Genomic DNA, 15,361 nt, shown 5'->3' with positions numbered 1-15,361 from the left:
CCCAGCTGCACAGGGGGCCAACTGGGACCAGTAAGTGCTAAACTGGGACTAGCACAGCCCGGGGTTGGGGACAGTGTGTGGCCGTGGCCGTGCAAACACCTGGCTGTGAGTGCACCAATTGTGCACCGTGCGTGACGAGCTGGTGCAGCACAGCCATCCAGGCAAGGTGCCGGCTGCTATGGGGTCTGGGATTGGGGCTCTGGGATCCCGCAGCAGCACAGACCCACTCCTGTCACTGCCCATGCATGTGCCCCATCCGTCCCCTGGCTTTTTGGGGTGCCCAGCAGTGGCGTGGGGGTGCCCTGGGGAGGCAAGGCAGCGCTCTTTATTTTGATATCCTTCCTCCCTATTTTTAGCATTCGGGGTTTTGTTCCAGCCTCGCTGTTTACTGGAAGGAGCATTTCCACCGCCAACCTCCCCTGTCTCCAGGCAACCAGGTGTGCCAGCTCCCATCGCGCCGGCGCTGCGCCACCCTATAGATCTATAGGGCTGGGGGGGTTAACATTAACCCCACAATGGGGAAACCCCAACTGAGGGTTAATGTTACCCCCCTGGCCCCAAGCTCCTGCCCCACAGACCAATCCTCAGGATGTTCCACAGACCTGTTGCACCATCCTCTCCAGAGGGAGTCTGGTGGCACCCATGGGTGCCAGGATGGAGGAGAGGTGGCAGGAGCAGCAGATGGGGCTGGTGGCTGTGGCTGTCCCTCCCTCGGTCCCCACTGCCATGGGGGGGGCCACAGAGGGTGAACCACGAGTGGATCACGGTTGTTGGTGCCCCACATCGGGTGATGGAGCCCCCCGCCACCCCATACCGTGGTAGCACAGTGGGGGCTCACCGCGTGTCCCTGTGCATGGGACACTACCCCAAGCGCGACATCCCCGGGGCAGGGAGACGACGCTGGCCCCGCAGGGTGCTGGGGGGCAGGCGGGCACCCCCCGGGAGGGGGGCCGTGAGCCCCCCGAGGCGAGGCGAGGCGAGCAGGCCGCCTTCCCCCCCGCAGCGCGAGCGGGAGTGCGTGGGAAGGAGTTAGACAAAGCCTGAGCCCGGGAGCAGAGGCAGCGCTGCCGGGAGGGAGACGGGGACGTTCTCCCCTCCCCGTGCTCCCCCCGGGCGAGGGGTGTGCGGGAGCCCTCCTCGTCCCCTCGGTGGTGACAGCGGGGAGCCCCGGTGTCCCCGTCCCTCGGGGCCGGTGGCCGTGGGGTGCAGCCAACGCCAAAGACCCCGCGGTGATGCCGGGGAGCGAAGCATCCTCCTGCAGCACGAGGTAGGGAGGGGAAGGGGCTCCGTGCCACTGCCACCCCCACCCCACCCGGGGGACGGTGCCACGGGGGGGTCGTGCCACGGACCCACCGGCCAGGCCACGGTGCCGGCCACGTGCCCGCTGCACCGGGGCGCATCGGGGTGGCACAGCCCTGGGGGTCCCGGGGCGGCTGTACCGGGCTGACCCCCACCCACACCCCGAGGTGCCGGGGGGGGGGCTGCAGGGTGGGGGTCCCGGGGTTGGGGTGCGCTGGGCGGGCAGCGGGGTGGCAGCGACAGATGCTGGCCCGGTACCGACGCCACCCCCGTTCGCCCCCCCAAATCCCGGTGCCCCCCCCCCCCCCTCCCCACACCGGCACCGCCCCCGCCGCCGCCGCCGCCCCACGCATGCTCGCGGCCGCCACCGCGCCGGAGCGGAGCGGAGCGGGACGGGACGGGACGGGACCGGGCGGCAGCCGCAGGTAACGGCGGCCCCGGGGCGCGCACGTGGCGGGGTCCCCCCCCCCCTCCGGTAACCGGGGAGGGGATGGCGGAGAAGGGGGGGGGGCGGCTTTGTTCGGGGCTCGGCCGGGCGCGTGCCCGTGCGCGTCCGCGTGCCCCCGTGCGTGTGCCCGAGCCGCCGGCTGTGCGCACACGCGTGTGCCCCGGGGATGGGTGCGCCCCCCACCTCGCAACGAGGCACCGAGCACCCCCCCCCTTGTGGGTGCCCGCAGCGCCCCTGGGTGCCCGCAGGGTGGGCTCGGCCCGGCCCCGAGGGGAGGTGCCGCCTGGGGGGGGCTCGGGGGCTGCGTGGGGAGGTGGGCGCCGGGGTGCCAGGGGCGCGGAGGGGGTGGTGGCAGCGTGGTCCCCGCTCCCGGTGGCACCGCCTGAGCTGCTGGGGTCCGGGGAGCTCGGGGCTGCCACGACCCCCGTGGGGTGGGGCTGCCCCCATAGGGGCTGGAGGGTGTTTGGGGGCGGTTGTGTGACACCAGGTGGTGTCCCCCCGGCGCCTGGCACACCCCGCGTGGCCTCGTGCCCATCGGGGTGTGGGTGCCATGCACAGGGTGAGGGTGCGGGGTGCCCAGCTGGCAGCCCCTGCCCTGCCCGGGGCACGGCTCTGACAGCCCCCAGCCCCCCGTTGAGCTCTGCAGCCCCCCCGGGCCCTCAGCACCCACAAAAGTGCAGCTGCCGGGGGTCGAGGGTCGGGTGGGCACGGAGAGGAGGGGGCTGGTGGTGCCCCCAGGGTGGCTGCAGCCTGCCTGCGTGCCCGGCCCAAACGGGTGCCCTCGCCCCACGCCGTGCCGAGCAGCCCCGGTGCTCTGCCGGGTACCGACGGATGCTCTCGAGCTGCTCTCCCTCCGCAGGGTCTCCAGGCCACGTCCCCGCGGCCCCGGGAGCTGCAGCAGCACCTGAATCCCACTCCTGGCTCGACCACGCCGGGGGAAGGCTGGCGTTTGTGGTAAGAGGCTGCCACTGCTCTTCCTTTCCCCGGGGTGGGCGCTGAGCACCACCGAGCACCCGGTGCCTGACCTGTTGGTGCAGGCGGCACGGAAAGAAACAGTCGGCATCCGACTGTCCCCAGCCCTGGGGGGGCCGGGGTGAGCGCCCCGCTCACCGCCCCATCCCCTCTCTTGCAGGATTAGCATGGGAGAAGCCTTCCCCGGGCATGGGCAGCGCTAAGGAGCCCGAGGGCTTGCAGCTGCTGAGCCGCGAGGCCGAGGACGCCTGCGAGCCCGGCGCCGGCTCCCCGGGCTGCCCGGCGGTGGGTGAGCGCCTGCCCAGCTCCGGCTGCGCCGCGGGCGGCCGTGCCATGAGGAACTGCTGCGGGGCTGAGCCCGAGGCCCCGGGCTCGGCGGAGAAGGCGCCAGTGCCGACAGGACCGGCTCCCGGTGCACTCGGGAGCGCAGCGGCAGGGAGCTGCGCGGCACCCGTCGGCACTGCCCCCGCCTGTGGTCCCGCAGGCCCCGGCACCCCGAAGGAGAAAGCTGCCCCCGTGCCCCCCCTGCCCGAGCCCTGCCTCAAGGCGCCCAGCAAGGACGCGGGGAGCGCGCCGGCTCCGGCCAAGCACGTGGCGTTCCTGGAGCCGGCCACGGGAGCACCGGGGACTGGCAGCCCCCTGATGCCAAGCCAGGAGCAGCCCCAGGGCGGCACAGACGCGTCCCCGGGTGCTGTCCCCCAGGCGGGGGGCGCTGAGGCTGCCAAGCCCCTGCAGGGAGGCACGGCCGCCCCCCCCGGAGGGGGTCAGGGCAGAGGCGAGGGGAGCGCAGATGCCGAGAGCAGCCAGCAGCCCCGGACAGCCAAGCTGCTGTGCGAGTCCTACTCGTTCGAGGTGACCCCGCCTCAGGATGCCGGGACGCAGGACATGGGGACGCAAGTGGACAGCCGGGCGTCCCTGGTGTCGGTGGCCCTGAGCCCCATGAGCCCCCCGGACGGGGCCGCCGCCTTCACCTTCCCCAAGAGAGAGCCGGGCTCCGCCGCCGCCCCGCACCCGGGGGCAGCCCCCTCCAAGAAGGACGCGGAGATGCAGGTGTCCATGCCCGTGGAGACCCGCTCGGTGGCCACCGGGCCCATGACGCCGGTGGCCAAGTCCCCGCAGGCCTCGTACCCCGAGGTGCACGTGAAGGGGGCGGTGGAGGAGGCTCCGGAGCCCATCCGGGAGGTGAGCTGGGACGAGAAGGGGATGACGTGGGAGGTGTACGGGGCCTCCATGGAGGTGGAGGTGCTGGGCATGGCCATCCAGAAGCACCTGGAGAAGCAGATCGAGGAGCACGGGCGGCAGGTGGTGATGACCCCGCAGAGCACCCGCGCCGGCTCCGTCAAGGGAGCCCCCCGCAAAGGCGAGGCGAAGAGGCAGCCCAGCGTCTTTCGGGCTCTGCTGCAAAACGTCCGGCGGCCCCGGTGCTGCTCCCGCGCCGGCCCCGCCATGGAGTGAGCCCCTGCCCGCTCCGGCAGGACGGGGGTGGGGGTCTCGGGGAGGGGACCCTGCCCCGCTGCCCCGAGACGCCTGCTGCCGGCGTGCAGGGCTCCTAGGGCGGGTGGCGACGGAGCGCTGCAGGCAGGGATGAGGCATCTCCTTCACCGGGGGTACCCCCGCCAGCGGTGCCGTGGGACACGGTGCCGGTGGCACCTCTGGGACGTGGCAGGGGCTCGCAGCGGGACACGGGCAGGTCGCTGCCGGCTCCCCCCGGCTCCAGCCCCGCACCGCAGGCAGCAGCGTCGCTGCCCGTGCTGGAGCCGCTGCTGCATCGCGGTGCCACCCGCCCCTGGCCGTGCCCACCCCACAAAATGGATTTACAGGAGCGTGGGGGCAGCCACATCAGAGACACGGAGCCCATGTGCTCGGGGCCACCAGCTGCTTGTCCCTGTCACTGTGGCCGGAGGCGCTCGGGGGGGCTGTCCCCATGCCCCCAACCCTCCTTGGCTGCGTTGGAGCACGGGGCACGTCCGTGTCCCCGTCACAGCTGGCACTGGGGACAGAGCCCACCCTGGTGCCGTGTCCGTCCTGCCTGCCCAGCCCCGCTGCCACCAGCAGGACCCTGGTGGGTGCCCGAGATGCCTGGGGTGCTTGTCCCTGTGCGGGGGTCCCCGTGTCCCCTCGCTGCTCTCCTGTCCAGCAGCTGGGGCCGTGCCGGCCACAAAGCGCTGCCACTTTTTACCGCTGGGTTTTTGCAGGGGGTGGGGTGGGGAGGGGGGCTTTTACTGAACGGTGTTTGCATTTTTGGAGCTTTTTAAGAGACACTTTCAGCTGCGAGCCACCTCCTCCCCCGCGGCCTGCGGGGCCGTGGCTCTTTTGAAACACTTTTCCTACGTCCCTGCCGTGCTGGGAAGCTTTGGGAGCACAGGGTCGGCGCACGGGGGGGGCGAGCATCCCCCTGCCAGCAGCACCGCGGGACCCAGCACCTCGTCCTCCCTCCAGCCCGACCCCAGCAAAGGACTGGTCCCACAGGGCCCCGGGAACTGGGCGAGCACCTGAGCTGCTGGAGGCTGCACCTGGGGGGTGCTTGGGAGCCCCCTGCCCGTGCAGTGTCCCCCCCGTCCCCTGCCCCCCAGCCCTGTGCTGCGGCTCAGTCCCTGATGTTCTTCTTTTTCCTCTTCATTTCTTTTTTTTTTTTTGTTGGGGGGGTGTGGGGAGGAAGGGGCGGGGAGGACTACACTTGTCAACTTGGGTGTTGGGTAATAAAACCTTGCAGAAAGCTGTGAGTGGGGCTGCAGGCACCTCTCCCCGGGGGGGTGTGGGGTGACGGGCAGCGGGGTGGCCGCGGGAAGGGTCCCGGTGGCATGAAGCTGTGCTGAGCCCTGCGGTGGCACTGGGCTGCCCTCCTGCCGGGAGAAGGGGACCCGGTGCTGGCTGGCAGCAGTGGGGAGCATGGACGCAGGGGCTGGTGGCCACGGGACGCTGTGAGCCACACGTGGCAGGTTTATTGCTGGCATCTGGGCAGGATGGCGCCGGAGCAGCTGCCAGAGTCCTGCTCTGGCCCCTCTGTCCCCCAGGTGCCCGCTCACAAGTCTGTGGTGCTGAAGGTGCTGTTGATGAATGCCATTTTGCTGGGCTCCTTCGCGTCCAGGGCAGCCACCAGCACCTTGTCCTCGGTGAGGTCCGTGGGGTGTGATTTGTGCGGCTGCGGGAGGGGAGAACGGTCAGGGGCTGGGGACAGGGACAAGGACAACAACACCCCCAGCCCTCCCCAGAGCTGCCAAGGCAACGGAGAGAAGGGGACACGAGGGCTCCAGCACACAGCAGAGGGGATGGGGATGGGCGGAGGGGACACGGGACTCCCCGCCGGGTACCTTGGCCTTGGGGTTGTTATCCTTGGGCGAATCCACTTTGTTCTCATCCAGGGAATTGGTGCTGCGGAGAGGGGAGGGTGCAGGTTAAGGGACAGCCGAAACACTGATGGTGTGGGGACACAGGGTGACAGCCCCACAGAGCTCACCTGGCCAGGGAGCTGGTGTCCTCGTGGAAGCCCAGGTCGTGGGACAGGTCCATGGGCAGGTTCAGCATGGGGTTGGCCCTGGCGGAGGACGGGAGGCAGGTGAGTGACCGGCCCTGGCACCGCAGGACCTGCCGCGTTCCCCGGGTGGCAGGGATGTTTTGGGGCTCCCCCCCCCGCAGCAGGGCGCCCACGCTCACCCCTCAGCGTTGTACTTGTTGGTCCCGGGGATGCCGGCTCCCTGCTGGGCCACGGTGGGGCTGAGCGTCGTGGCCGCCTTCAGAGCCTTCATGGCATTCAGCTTCCTCTTGTAGCTGCGGGGACGGGGCGGGTGAGGGGGGTGAGGGCTGGGGTGGGGATACGGGGACAGGGACGGGGGCACGGGGTGGGGCGCGTGGTACCTCCTGGTGGTGAGAACCAAGACCAGGGTCATGATGAGGATGAAGAGGACCAGGAACGCCGCCAGCCCCGCGATGATGCCGATCATCTGCGTCTCCTTGTTGGTCTCCGTCACCTCCCCGGAGCCCTGGAGCGGAGCAGGGCTGAGGGCAGCACGCAGCTCGGGGGACCCCTGTGCAGTGCACGGGGCCGGCGCCCTCTCCCCGCACCCCTTGCCCAGCCCCACTCACGATGACAGCTAGCCCCAGCTCCACCAGTTGGACCAGGGCCTGCGTGTTGCTCTGGATCAGCCTGCCAAGGGGAACAGGGCAGGGGGTGAGCACCGTGCGGGCAGCAGTGCCCACGCACAGCCCCCTGCCCGGCACTCACTGACTCAGCTGGTTGACATCCAGGGCGGTGCCGTTGCTGTAGACGAAGTACGCGTCCATCACCGACTTGACCTGCGCCCTGCAGGGACAGAAGCACGGGGTGAGGGTGGCACGGGGCGCGGTGTCCTCCCCTGGGGCGGCCCCACTGCCCCTCCGCGCCCCACTCACCGGGCGGCACGGCTGTCCTCGGGGCTGCTGATGCCCACCACGTAGACCGTGGCCTTGGTGGCGAGGGTCAGGCTCCTGGAATTGGGGGAGAAAGAGCTGGGTACCTGCATGGGAAGCGACCACGGCCCCTGCAGCCCAGCGGCCCAGCCCCAGCAGCCCTTACGTTTTGATCTCTTCCAACTTGCTCTGCACTTCCTCCACCGGTTTGGAAAACTGGAGGCGAATGCGGTAGCTCTGGTCCACGGTGAAGATCTGCGTGGGGACAGCGGGGTGAGCGGGGCTGGGCAGGGCGCGGGGGAACCCCCGGGTAGGGGACAGGGGTGACACTCACAGTCAGCACGGTCTGTGCCGTGTTCTGCGGGGCTGTGCGGTCCTGAGCGTTCACCGTCACCTGGTACTTCCCCTTCAGCGAGACGTCGAGGTTGCTGGCCACCCTAGGGGGACGGGGACATCGGTGATCTCACAGGGCTGCAGCAGGGGGGTGCTGAGTCCCTTCGTCCCATGCCGGTGCTGTGCAGGGACGGACTCAGCCTCTGCCACACGGCCCCAGCCCAGCCCCACGGCCTTACTGGATGCTCCCCACGTAGTTGTTCTGCTCGCCCGTGGTCACCACCTTGAAGAGGTTCTCCAAGGTCCGGTTGTTCCCATTCTCCTCCATGAACACCACTTGGAAGATGGAGAAAGTGATGGCTCCTCCGAGCCCCGAGTCGACATCCGTGGCCTGCGGGGACAAAGCAGGGCAGGAGCACCCATGGGCACGGCTTGCCCCGTGCCCGCCGTGGGGACAGGCAAGCCCAGCTCCCCAGGAGCGCACACGCAGCTCCTCACCCTCACGGTAGCCACTTGCAGGTCCACAGTAGAGACCTCGGGGACAACCACTGTGGAGGACAGACAGAGTGATGGACAGAGTGACCCCAGCCCGGACCCCGCACCGCTCGCAGCCCTGCCCCAGTTGGGAGCTGGGCAGCACGGGACGGGGGCTGCGTCCCAGCCCTGCTGCTCACCAAAGGTCTCAGAGACGGGCAGGAAGACCGGCGTGTTGTCGTTTATGTCCTCGATGTTGATGGTCAGGGTTCCTGCCAAAATCCCAAATGCATTGCTCACCCCGTGGGGACGTTCCCCCCTCCGTCTCCAACCGGGCCAGCTCCTCGATGGGGACAGGAGCTGCAGGACCCCCCTCCCTCCCTGCCCCGGTGCCAGCGGGTGCTCTCCGTACCGTTCTTGCTGTAGCGGTCGCCCTTCTCAGTGTAGAGGTCTTCGGCCCGCAGCGTCAGCTTCACCGTGTCACACAGCTCGAAGTCGATCTCTGAGCTGTTGACCAGCAGCGAGCCGTCGGGCAGCAGAGCAAACCAGTCCCCGCACACGTCCCCGGCGCTTGTGGAATTCTTAAGGCAGGTGACCTGCAGCTCCTCGATGACCAGCGAGTGGTTGGTGTCGGGGTCGGAGGCGCTCACGGTGTAGACCAGCCCCTGCTGCGTGCCGTTCTCGCTCACGGTCACGGTCTGCGAGGTCGGCACGATGGAGGGGGACTCGTCGTTGACGTCCAGGATGTGGACCACCACGGGGACGCTGGCGTTCCTGACGATGTCGGTGGCCGTGTTCTCCGCCACCACCACCAGGGAGAAGTTCTTCTGCTGCAGGGTGTCGTAGTCCATGGTCGTGTCGGGGTCCAGGGACAGCTGCCCGCTGTAGTTGCCCGTCCCCAGCTGGTGGGAGCGGATCAAGAAGTTGCTGGAGCCGTTGCCGCTCTGCAGCCGGAAGGAGATGCGGAAATTGATCTCCGTCTTGTCGGCGTCCGTGGCCGCCACGGTACCCACGAAGGAATCTGCAGACAGACGGACGCTCAGTGCCCAGCGGGCGCTGACCCCGGGCCACCCTTTGTCCCGCAGCCTGCCCGCGCGGCGCCTACCTGAGGAGCTTTCGAAGATGGAGAACTCGTAGGACTGCTCGAGGAACACGGGCGTGTTGTCGTTGATGTCCTGCAGGAGGTGAAGCCCCTGAGTGCCACCGCCCAAGGAGGTGGGGGACAGGGCACAAGGCGAGGGGCAGGAGCACGGACAGGACCCCCCTTTCTGCCTCCCTGCATCAACTGGGGCACCTTGGGGCACGGTGCCACGGCCGGGTGCCGCCTCTGCACCCTCCCCACCCCGCTGTGCCCGGGGCTCACCGCCACGGTGATGGTGACGTTGACCTGGGTGCTGAGCGGTGGCACCCCGTGGTCATACACCTCCACCGTCACCACCAGCTGCCCGTCCCTGTCGTCCAGCGCCTCGCGGTCCAGCGGCTCCTTGCTGTGCATCTGCCCCGTGGTCTCGTTGATGGTGAAGTTGCTGCTGAACAGCCCCGGCAGGATCCTGAAGCCCAGCTCGCTGTTGGGGGTGTTGGGTTCGTCGTTGTCGATGGCCTGAAAGGAGAGCACCGAGGGGGCTGCAATGGGGCTGCCCACCCCTCGGGACGGTCCCTGGCTCCTTTTTGGCAGCCCCAGGGGTTGTCCTCGTTACCCAGCACCTACCTTGACCTGCGTGCTGACGTTCTGCCCCTCTTCCACAGAGATGAAGTAGGAGCCGGTGATGATGGGCGCGTTGTCGTTCTCGTCCAGCACGGAGATCTCCAGCAGCGCCGTGTTCATCATGCCGCCCCCGTCCTTGGCCTGGATGTTGGCGTAGTAGATGGAGCGAGTCTCCCGGTCCAGCGAGGCTCCCTTCGACACCAGCACCGCCCCGCTCGTGGCGTTCACCGTGAAGGTTCCGAGGCTGTGGCACACACGCACCCATCACCGGGGCTCCATCCCCGGGCGGGCAGCACCCCGTGGACCCCCCCCCGGCTGTGTCCCCACGTACATGGTATCCGGGAGCAGCTGGTAGGTGATCTGGCCGTAGGCACCGCTGTCTGGATCATAAGCCTGAACGAGAGGAGGAATCATCACGAGAATCTCCATCAGCCCCTGGGGTGGTGATGGACCTGGGGCACTGGCTGTGGGCGGTGAGCACCCCAAAAATGTGTCCCTGAAGGGTGTAGGGTCCCCCAACCCTGCCGCCACCTTCTCCCCACACCGAGGTCCCTGCTGGTGACCTGTACCCGCGGTGCCCTGCCCGGGGGACGCGCCGTGCCCTGCCCTGCCCGGTGCCTGACCGTGATGTTTGGGGCGATGATGGTGCCCTCGGGGCTGTTCTCCATCACACTCAAGACGTATACGCTCTGCGGGAACTCAGGGAAGTGGTCGTTGGTGTCGATGAGGTCGATGGTCACGGTGGCCACCGAGCAGCAGTTCGCGGGGTTCCCCGTGTCGTTGGCCACGAGCTGCGGGGTGGAGAAGTGGCAGCATCGTGTGGGTTCCCGAGCACGTCACCCAGCCCCCCTGTCACACCGACCCAGCTCCCCCGAACCAAACGAGCTGCCAGGACGAAGCCAGCAGGGAAGGGCCATGTCCCTGCTGTGCCCTCCCCATGCAGGGAGCGAGGGTGATCCCTCGGCAGCGGGTCCCACCTGCACCACCATGACATGGCTGATCTCGTAGTCCACCTCAGATGGGTTTTGCACCAGGATCTGGACCTCCCCCGTGCCCACGATCGTCGTGGGGGACACGCTGAAGGCGCTGGCGTTGCCACCCTGCAGGTACAGCTCGAAAGTGCTGTTGATGCCCTGCGGGGAGAGAGGCCAGGGGTGAGGGTGGAGGAGCAGCAGGGGCAGGGACCCGCAGCCCGGCCCAGCCCCAGGGGCAGGCTGCCACCTTGTCGGGGTCGTGGGCCACGATGCTGAGGTTGGACACGGGCACTTTGGAGGAGGAGTGCTCGATGATGCTGCCCGTGAAGTTGCTCTGGCTCTTGGTGAAGTCGCAGCTGGGGAGGGAGCACTGGTAGAACTCGGGCTTGTTGTCGTTGACGTCGACCACCAAAATCGTCACCACTGTGCTGGCCTTGGCCACCATGCCGTGGATGTCCAGGTTCTTCTCCCGCGCCTGGCCAGGAGGAGGAAGAGGAGGAGGAGGAGGAGGAGGAGGAGGAGGAGGAGGAGGAGGAGGAGGAGGAAGCAGCTGGGTCAGGCGGTGCCGAGGCGAGGAAGAGGAGGGGGCTCTCCCCGCTGCCCCCCACTCACCTGGACCTCCAGCAGCACCTCCTCGCTGGGCAGCTGCTCGCGGTCCAGCCAGCCGCTGACGGTGATGATGCCCGTGGTCGTGTTGATGGCGAAGGGGACGCTGGCATCTGAAGCACGGGGACAGCAGGGACTGCTGCAGCCAGCGGGGAGGCACACCTGGCCTCGGCCTCCACCGGGGCGGTCCCCAGGGTTTTGGGTGGTCCCCAAGGTCCTGCCCCGTCCCCCTTGCTCCCCCCGAACCCCTGCCCCAGCCTCGCTCACTGGTGATGCTGTAGAAGATCTCATCGTTCACCCCCGTGTCCCTGTCGGTGGCGGTGACAGTCAGCACGGAGACGCCCTGCGGGGACAGGGAGGTGAGGGCAGCACGCGGGGACAGCCCCAGCCCCAGCCCCACACCGCCGGGCCGGGCCAGGCTCCTCACCAGCGGGCTGTTCTCGGACACGGAGCCGGAGTAGGGCTCGTTGAGGAAGCGCGGGTCCAGGTTGGGCAGGTCGACGACGGTGATGGAGAAGTAGGTGGTGCTGTTCTGGACGACCGTCGCCCTGTACAGCGGCCCCCCGCCGTCCTGGGGGCAGAGGGCCTTTTAGTCCCCCCCTGCAGCCCTCCCCACCGCCCCCCGTGCCCCAGCCACGCCGCCCCCGACCTGGGCGAGGATCTTCAGCTGGTAGAAGGTGTTGGTGGCGTAGTCCAGCGAGCCGTTGAGCACCACGCTGCCGTTGGGCAGGATGTAGAAGAGCCAGAAATTCTTCGCGTTGTCCGGGATCACCTGGGTGGGGGACAGTGCCCTGCGTCAGGGAGTGGAGGGGACCCCACAGAGAGGGGGGGGGCTCAGCGCCCACCCTTCTGCAGGCTCTGCCCATAGGGACCCCTCCTCGGTGTCCCACGGGGTCCTCACAGGGGGGCAGAGCAATTGCTGGGGGGGATCCCAGGACCCCAAACCCCCCTCCTGGCCCCCCAGACCCCATTGAGCAGAGCCCCCCAGGAGGGCAGTGTCGGGGTGCCGGTGCCCAGGCGCGGTGCTCACCTCCAGGATGCTGTAGCTGACCTTGGCGGCGTTCCCCGTGTCGGCGTCGGTGGCAGAAATGGTGTAGATGATGCTGCCCGCCGGCATGTTCTGGGCACCCAGATGAGTTGGGGAGGGGTCACACGGGGCGGCAGGGCTGGGTGCTGAGCCCTGGCCCCCACCGGCCCCATTTTGGGGCCCCCCGACCCCATGGCCCCGCAGGGGTTGAGCCCTGCTGCCTCCCACCCGCCCCCCTGCCCCGGGGGCTCCCCAGGAGCCGCACCCCGATGCTGGGGGTGCTGGAGGGGGTCGTGCTCAGCCCCACACACCCCGAGCTGGCGTCACGCTGCCCGGGGCTGAGCGGCACCTGGGCACTCCCTGACGGCGAGGGCAGAGTCCCAGCCTGCGCTGGCGCCCGGGGCTGGCACAGAGCCGTCTGCCGGGAGCAGCGTGCCGGCAATGCCGTCACCGTCACCGTAGGGCCGGGCACGCCCGCGCTGGGGAGCCACCCATCATTATCATCACCGCGGGGCCGCGAGGTGCCCGGGAGGTACCTCGGGGACGGAGGTTTCGTAGGGCAGGCCCTTGAAGACCGGGGCGTTGTCGTTGCAGTCCTCCACGATGACCGTCAGCTTCTTGACGGTCTGCCAGGGGCAGGGGGAGGTGAGGGGCACGGTGTCCAGCCGGAGCTCTGGAGCCGGCCAGCATCACCCCCGGGGGGTGACGTTGCCCCCTCCCCGGCCCCCAGCCCGGCACTCACCGCGTCGTTGATGCCGTCGGACACGGTGACGGTGAGGGTGAGCCTGGCCTGGGACTGGGAACACAAGGCAGGGCTCGCTCAGCGCCGGCACAGCTCGATGCTGGGACCCCGGGGGCTGTGCCGCCGAGCGGAGCTCCGTGCCCTCACCTCCCGGTCCAAGAGGTTCCTCACGGTCGCGACCCCCGTGCTTTGGTCAACGTTGAAGTAGAAGGCATCCGCACCGCTGATGGAGTAGCTGAGCGTGTCCCCATCCAAGTCGGTGGCCGTCAGCTGGAAAGCGAATTGGCCTGGGGACAAGGGTGGTGTCAGCCCCGGCCATGCCCCCCCCCCGTGCCCCCCAGGCTCCCCGAGGCCGCCCGCTCACCTATCAGCAGGTCCTCGGACACGTACACGATGGTCATGTTGAAGATGGGGGGCGTGTTGCCTGAAGCTACAAGGAGGACAGGAGCTGAGCACACAGGAACCCAGCTCCCCCCCCTCCCTCCCTCCCTCCCTCCCTCCTCACCCCCTCACCCCCCAGCAGCAGCCCCCTGCCCACCCCGGGTGCCACCCCACAGCCAAGGGGGTGCCCGTGGGGTGGGCAGCGACGCTGGAGGGGGGGCTCGGCTGCCCCCAGGGCAACGGGATCACGCAGCGGGGAGCTGGAAGTGGCTCCAGCGCCTCCCCGCAGCCCGTGCCCGCACCGAACAAAGTCCTCACCTGCTGCCAGGAGGAACGGGAGCAGCAGCAGCGAGGGCAGTGCCATCCTGCCGGGAGCCCGCGGTGCTCGGCGCAGAACCTGGGGCACGTCCCGAGCGCTCCCCCAGCCCCCGGCGCCCACCTGGGAGAGATTGCCATGGGGTCTGCGCTCCCCCGGGAGCCTGGGGATGGGCTCCGTGGGGACACGGCGCAAGGGGACGGGGCTGGCCTCTGGGTGCTGGTGACCTCGGGGGTGTCTGGGGACCCCCAGAGCCGCTGGCGGACCCCCACCCACGTCGCCCCTTACCCCAGGCATCCCTTACCTGCGGTGCCTCGCTGGGGATGCTGCGCGCAGGCTGCGCTCTGCCTGCACCCTGACACCACCACAGACCTTTGCCTCCTGCTGTACCCAAGTTCATCAATGATTAACTGCAATTAAGGGGTGAGAAATCCCTTTCTCTCCTTCCTTCTCCCTGGTGCTCGTCACCGCCACCCGGCTCCCACCCAGCCCCGCTCTCGCTCCCCACCGCAGCCCCTGGGGACCCCACAATGCGACCACCCCGACCCAAACCCCAAGGAGTCCAGCTCCCCGGAGCGGGGCAGAGCCTGTGGGGGTGCAGAAGGACCCCAAACTGCTCCCGGGGTCTGGGGAGGGGCTGGGGCAATGCCCGGCATCCCCCGGGCTGGGGGCACCGGGGTCTCACCAGGACAGAGGTGGGCACCGAGCCGGTGAAGCAGCCACTGGGGTGGGTGCCGGGGGCCCCGAGCACCCCCCTGTGAGTTCCCCTCCCCGGGGTGGTCCAAGGGGGTCGGCCCAGCCTCCCTGACCTACTTCGGACCCGCTGGGGACAAGGGCGGATTGTGCAGCTCTGCTCAGGCAGAAGAGGGCTGGGAGGAGGGGGGGGCACGGGCACAGCCAGCCCTGGGGCCCCCGGGACCCCCATCTGCATGGCCTTGTCCCCCTTCAGCCCCATCCTCCAGTGGGGACCCGAGGGGTCGGGGTGGCCGGGCAGCTTGGGGGTCCCACAGGACGCCCCCCTTGCTCCAGGGGACCCCTGGTTTGGGCACGGGGAGGAAGAGCCTGGGGCTCCCCCAGCAAAACCCCACAGGGCTGGTTTGGGATAACCCCATGCCCCCCCAAGCCCCCAGGGCTGGTGCAGAGCATCCCACTGCAAAACACCCAGGATGCCCCAAAACCTGCCGGGGGCTGGTGCAGGACATCCCCCAGCATCCTGCATCCCCCCCCCAGGTCCCTATCCCTGACACCATCCTATTCCCATCCCCAACCCTGACCCTGTTTTCACCTCCATCCCTGACCCCAACCTATTCCCATTTTCATCCCTGACCCCATCCTATACCCATCCCCAACCCTGACCCTATCCCATTCCCATCCCCATCCCTGACCGTATTCCCATCCCCATCCCAGTCCCCATCCTATTCCAGTCCTCACCACTGACCCCATCCTATTCCCATCCCCATGCTGACCCCATCCTATTCCTGTTCCCAACCCTCACCCCATCCTACCCCCATCCCTGTCCCTGACCCTATTCCCATCCTCACCCCTGACCACATGCCCGACGTGTTCCCATTCCTGCTCCCATCTCCAAATCCATCCCCACCCCACCCCACCCCACCCCATTACCGTAAGGGCTGCGCCGCGGCAGGGATCATTACGGTAGCGATTCCAGCTGCGCCCCTACTGCAGCCATTACGGCAG

The 15,361-nt window shown here is 68.9% G+C and overlaps 2 protein-coding genes across 5 annotated transcripts; one reads left to right on the top strand and one right to left on the bottom strand.

The window, feature by feature from the left end:
• The first annotated feature begins 1,038 nt into the window (after nt 1–1,038).
• Nucleotides 1,039–5,442, top strand: GPRIN1 (G protein regulated inducer of neurite outgrowth 1). Of its 2 annotated transcripts, none has more exons than XM_084536079.1 (3): nt 1,039–1,267; nt 2,607–2,701; nt 2,880–5,442. In XM_084536079.1, exon 3 carries the CDS (start codon nt 2,909–2,911, stop codon nt 4,172–4,174), a length of 1,266 nt encoding a protein of 421 aa, XP_084392205.1. In that variant the 5' UTR covers nt 1,039–1,267; nt 2,607–2,701; nt 2,880–2,908; the 3' UTR covers nt 4,175–5,442. The 2 variants fall into 2 exon arrangements, with proteins under 2 accessions (XP_084392205.1, XP_084392206.1); XM_084536080.1 differs by lacking the exon at nt 1,039–1,267 and adding an exon at nt 1,665–1,724.
• Nucleotides 5,443–5,636: 194 nt separating this feature from the next.
• CDHR2 (cadherin related family member 2) lies at nt 5,637–15,304 on the bottom strand. Of its 3 annotated transcripts, none has more exons than XM_084536034.1 (33): nt 15,287–15,304; nt 13,968–14,044; nt 13,666–13,786; nt 13,331–13,396; nt 13,114–13,253; nt 12,967–13,020; nt 12,761–12,850; nt 12,228–12,317; nt 11,847–11,969; nt 11,625–11,768; nt 11,465–11,540; nt 11,204–11,310; nt 10,839–11,066; nt 10,595–10,750; nt 10,241–10,408; nt 9,949–10,010; nt 9,621–9,861; nt 9,276–9,512; nt 9,018–9,087; nt 8,325–8,933; nt 8,113–8,184; nt 7,937–7,986; nt 7,678–7,829; nt 7,440–7,542; nt 7,272–7,360; nt 7,109–7,183; nt 6,942–7,019; nt 6,803–6,863; nt 6,575–6,699; nt 6,374–6,487; nt 6,177–6,254; nt 6,031–6,091; nt 5,637–5,861 (listed from the first exon to the last, which is right to left on the bottom strand). In XM_084536034.1, exons 3-33 carry the CDS (start codon nt 13,709–13,711, stop codon nt 5,742–5,744), a joined length of 3,885 nt encoding a protein of 1,294 aa, XP_084392160.1. In that variant the 5' UTR covers nt 13,712–13,786; nt 13,968–14,044; nt 15,287–15,304; the 3' UTR covers nt 5,637–5,741. The 3 variants fall into 3 exon arrangements, with proteins under 3 accessions (XP_084392160.1, XP_084392159.1, XP_084392158.1); XM_084536033.1 differs by having other exon boundaries at nt 13,968–14,047; nt 15,287–15,299; XM_084536032.1 differs by lacking the exon at nt 15,287–15,304 and having other exon boundaries at nt 13,968–14,078.
• Nucleotides 15,305–15,361: the final 57 nt, after the last annotated feature.

The sequence above is a fragment of the Aythya ferina genome, assembly GCF_964211825.1.
Source record: "Aythya ferina genome assembly, chromosome: 14".
In the NCBI taxonomy this organism is placed as follows: domain Eukaryota; kingdom Metazoa; phylum Chordata; class Aves; order Anseriformes; family Anatidae; genus Aythya; species Aythya ferina.
The sequence above is the reverse complement of the archived record's forward strand: the minus strand, read 5'-3'. Positions and strand labels throughout refer to the sequence as shown.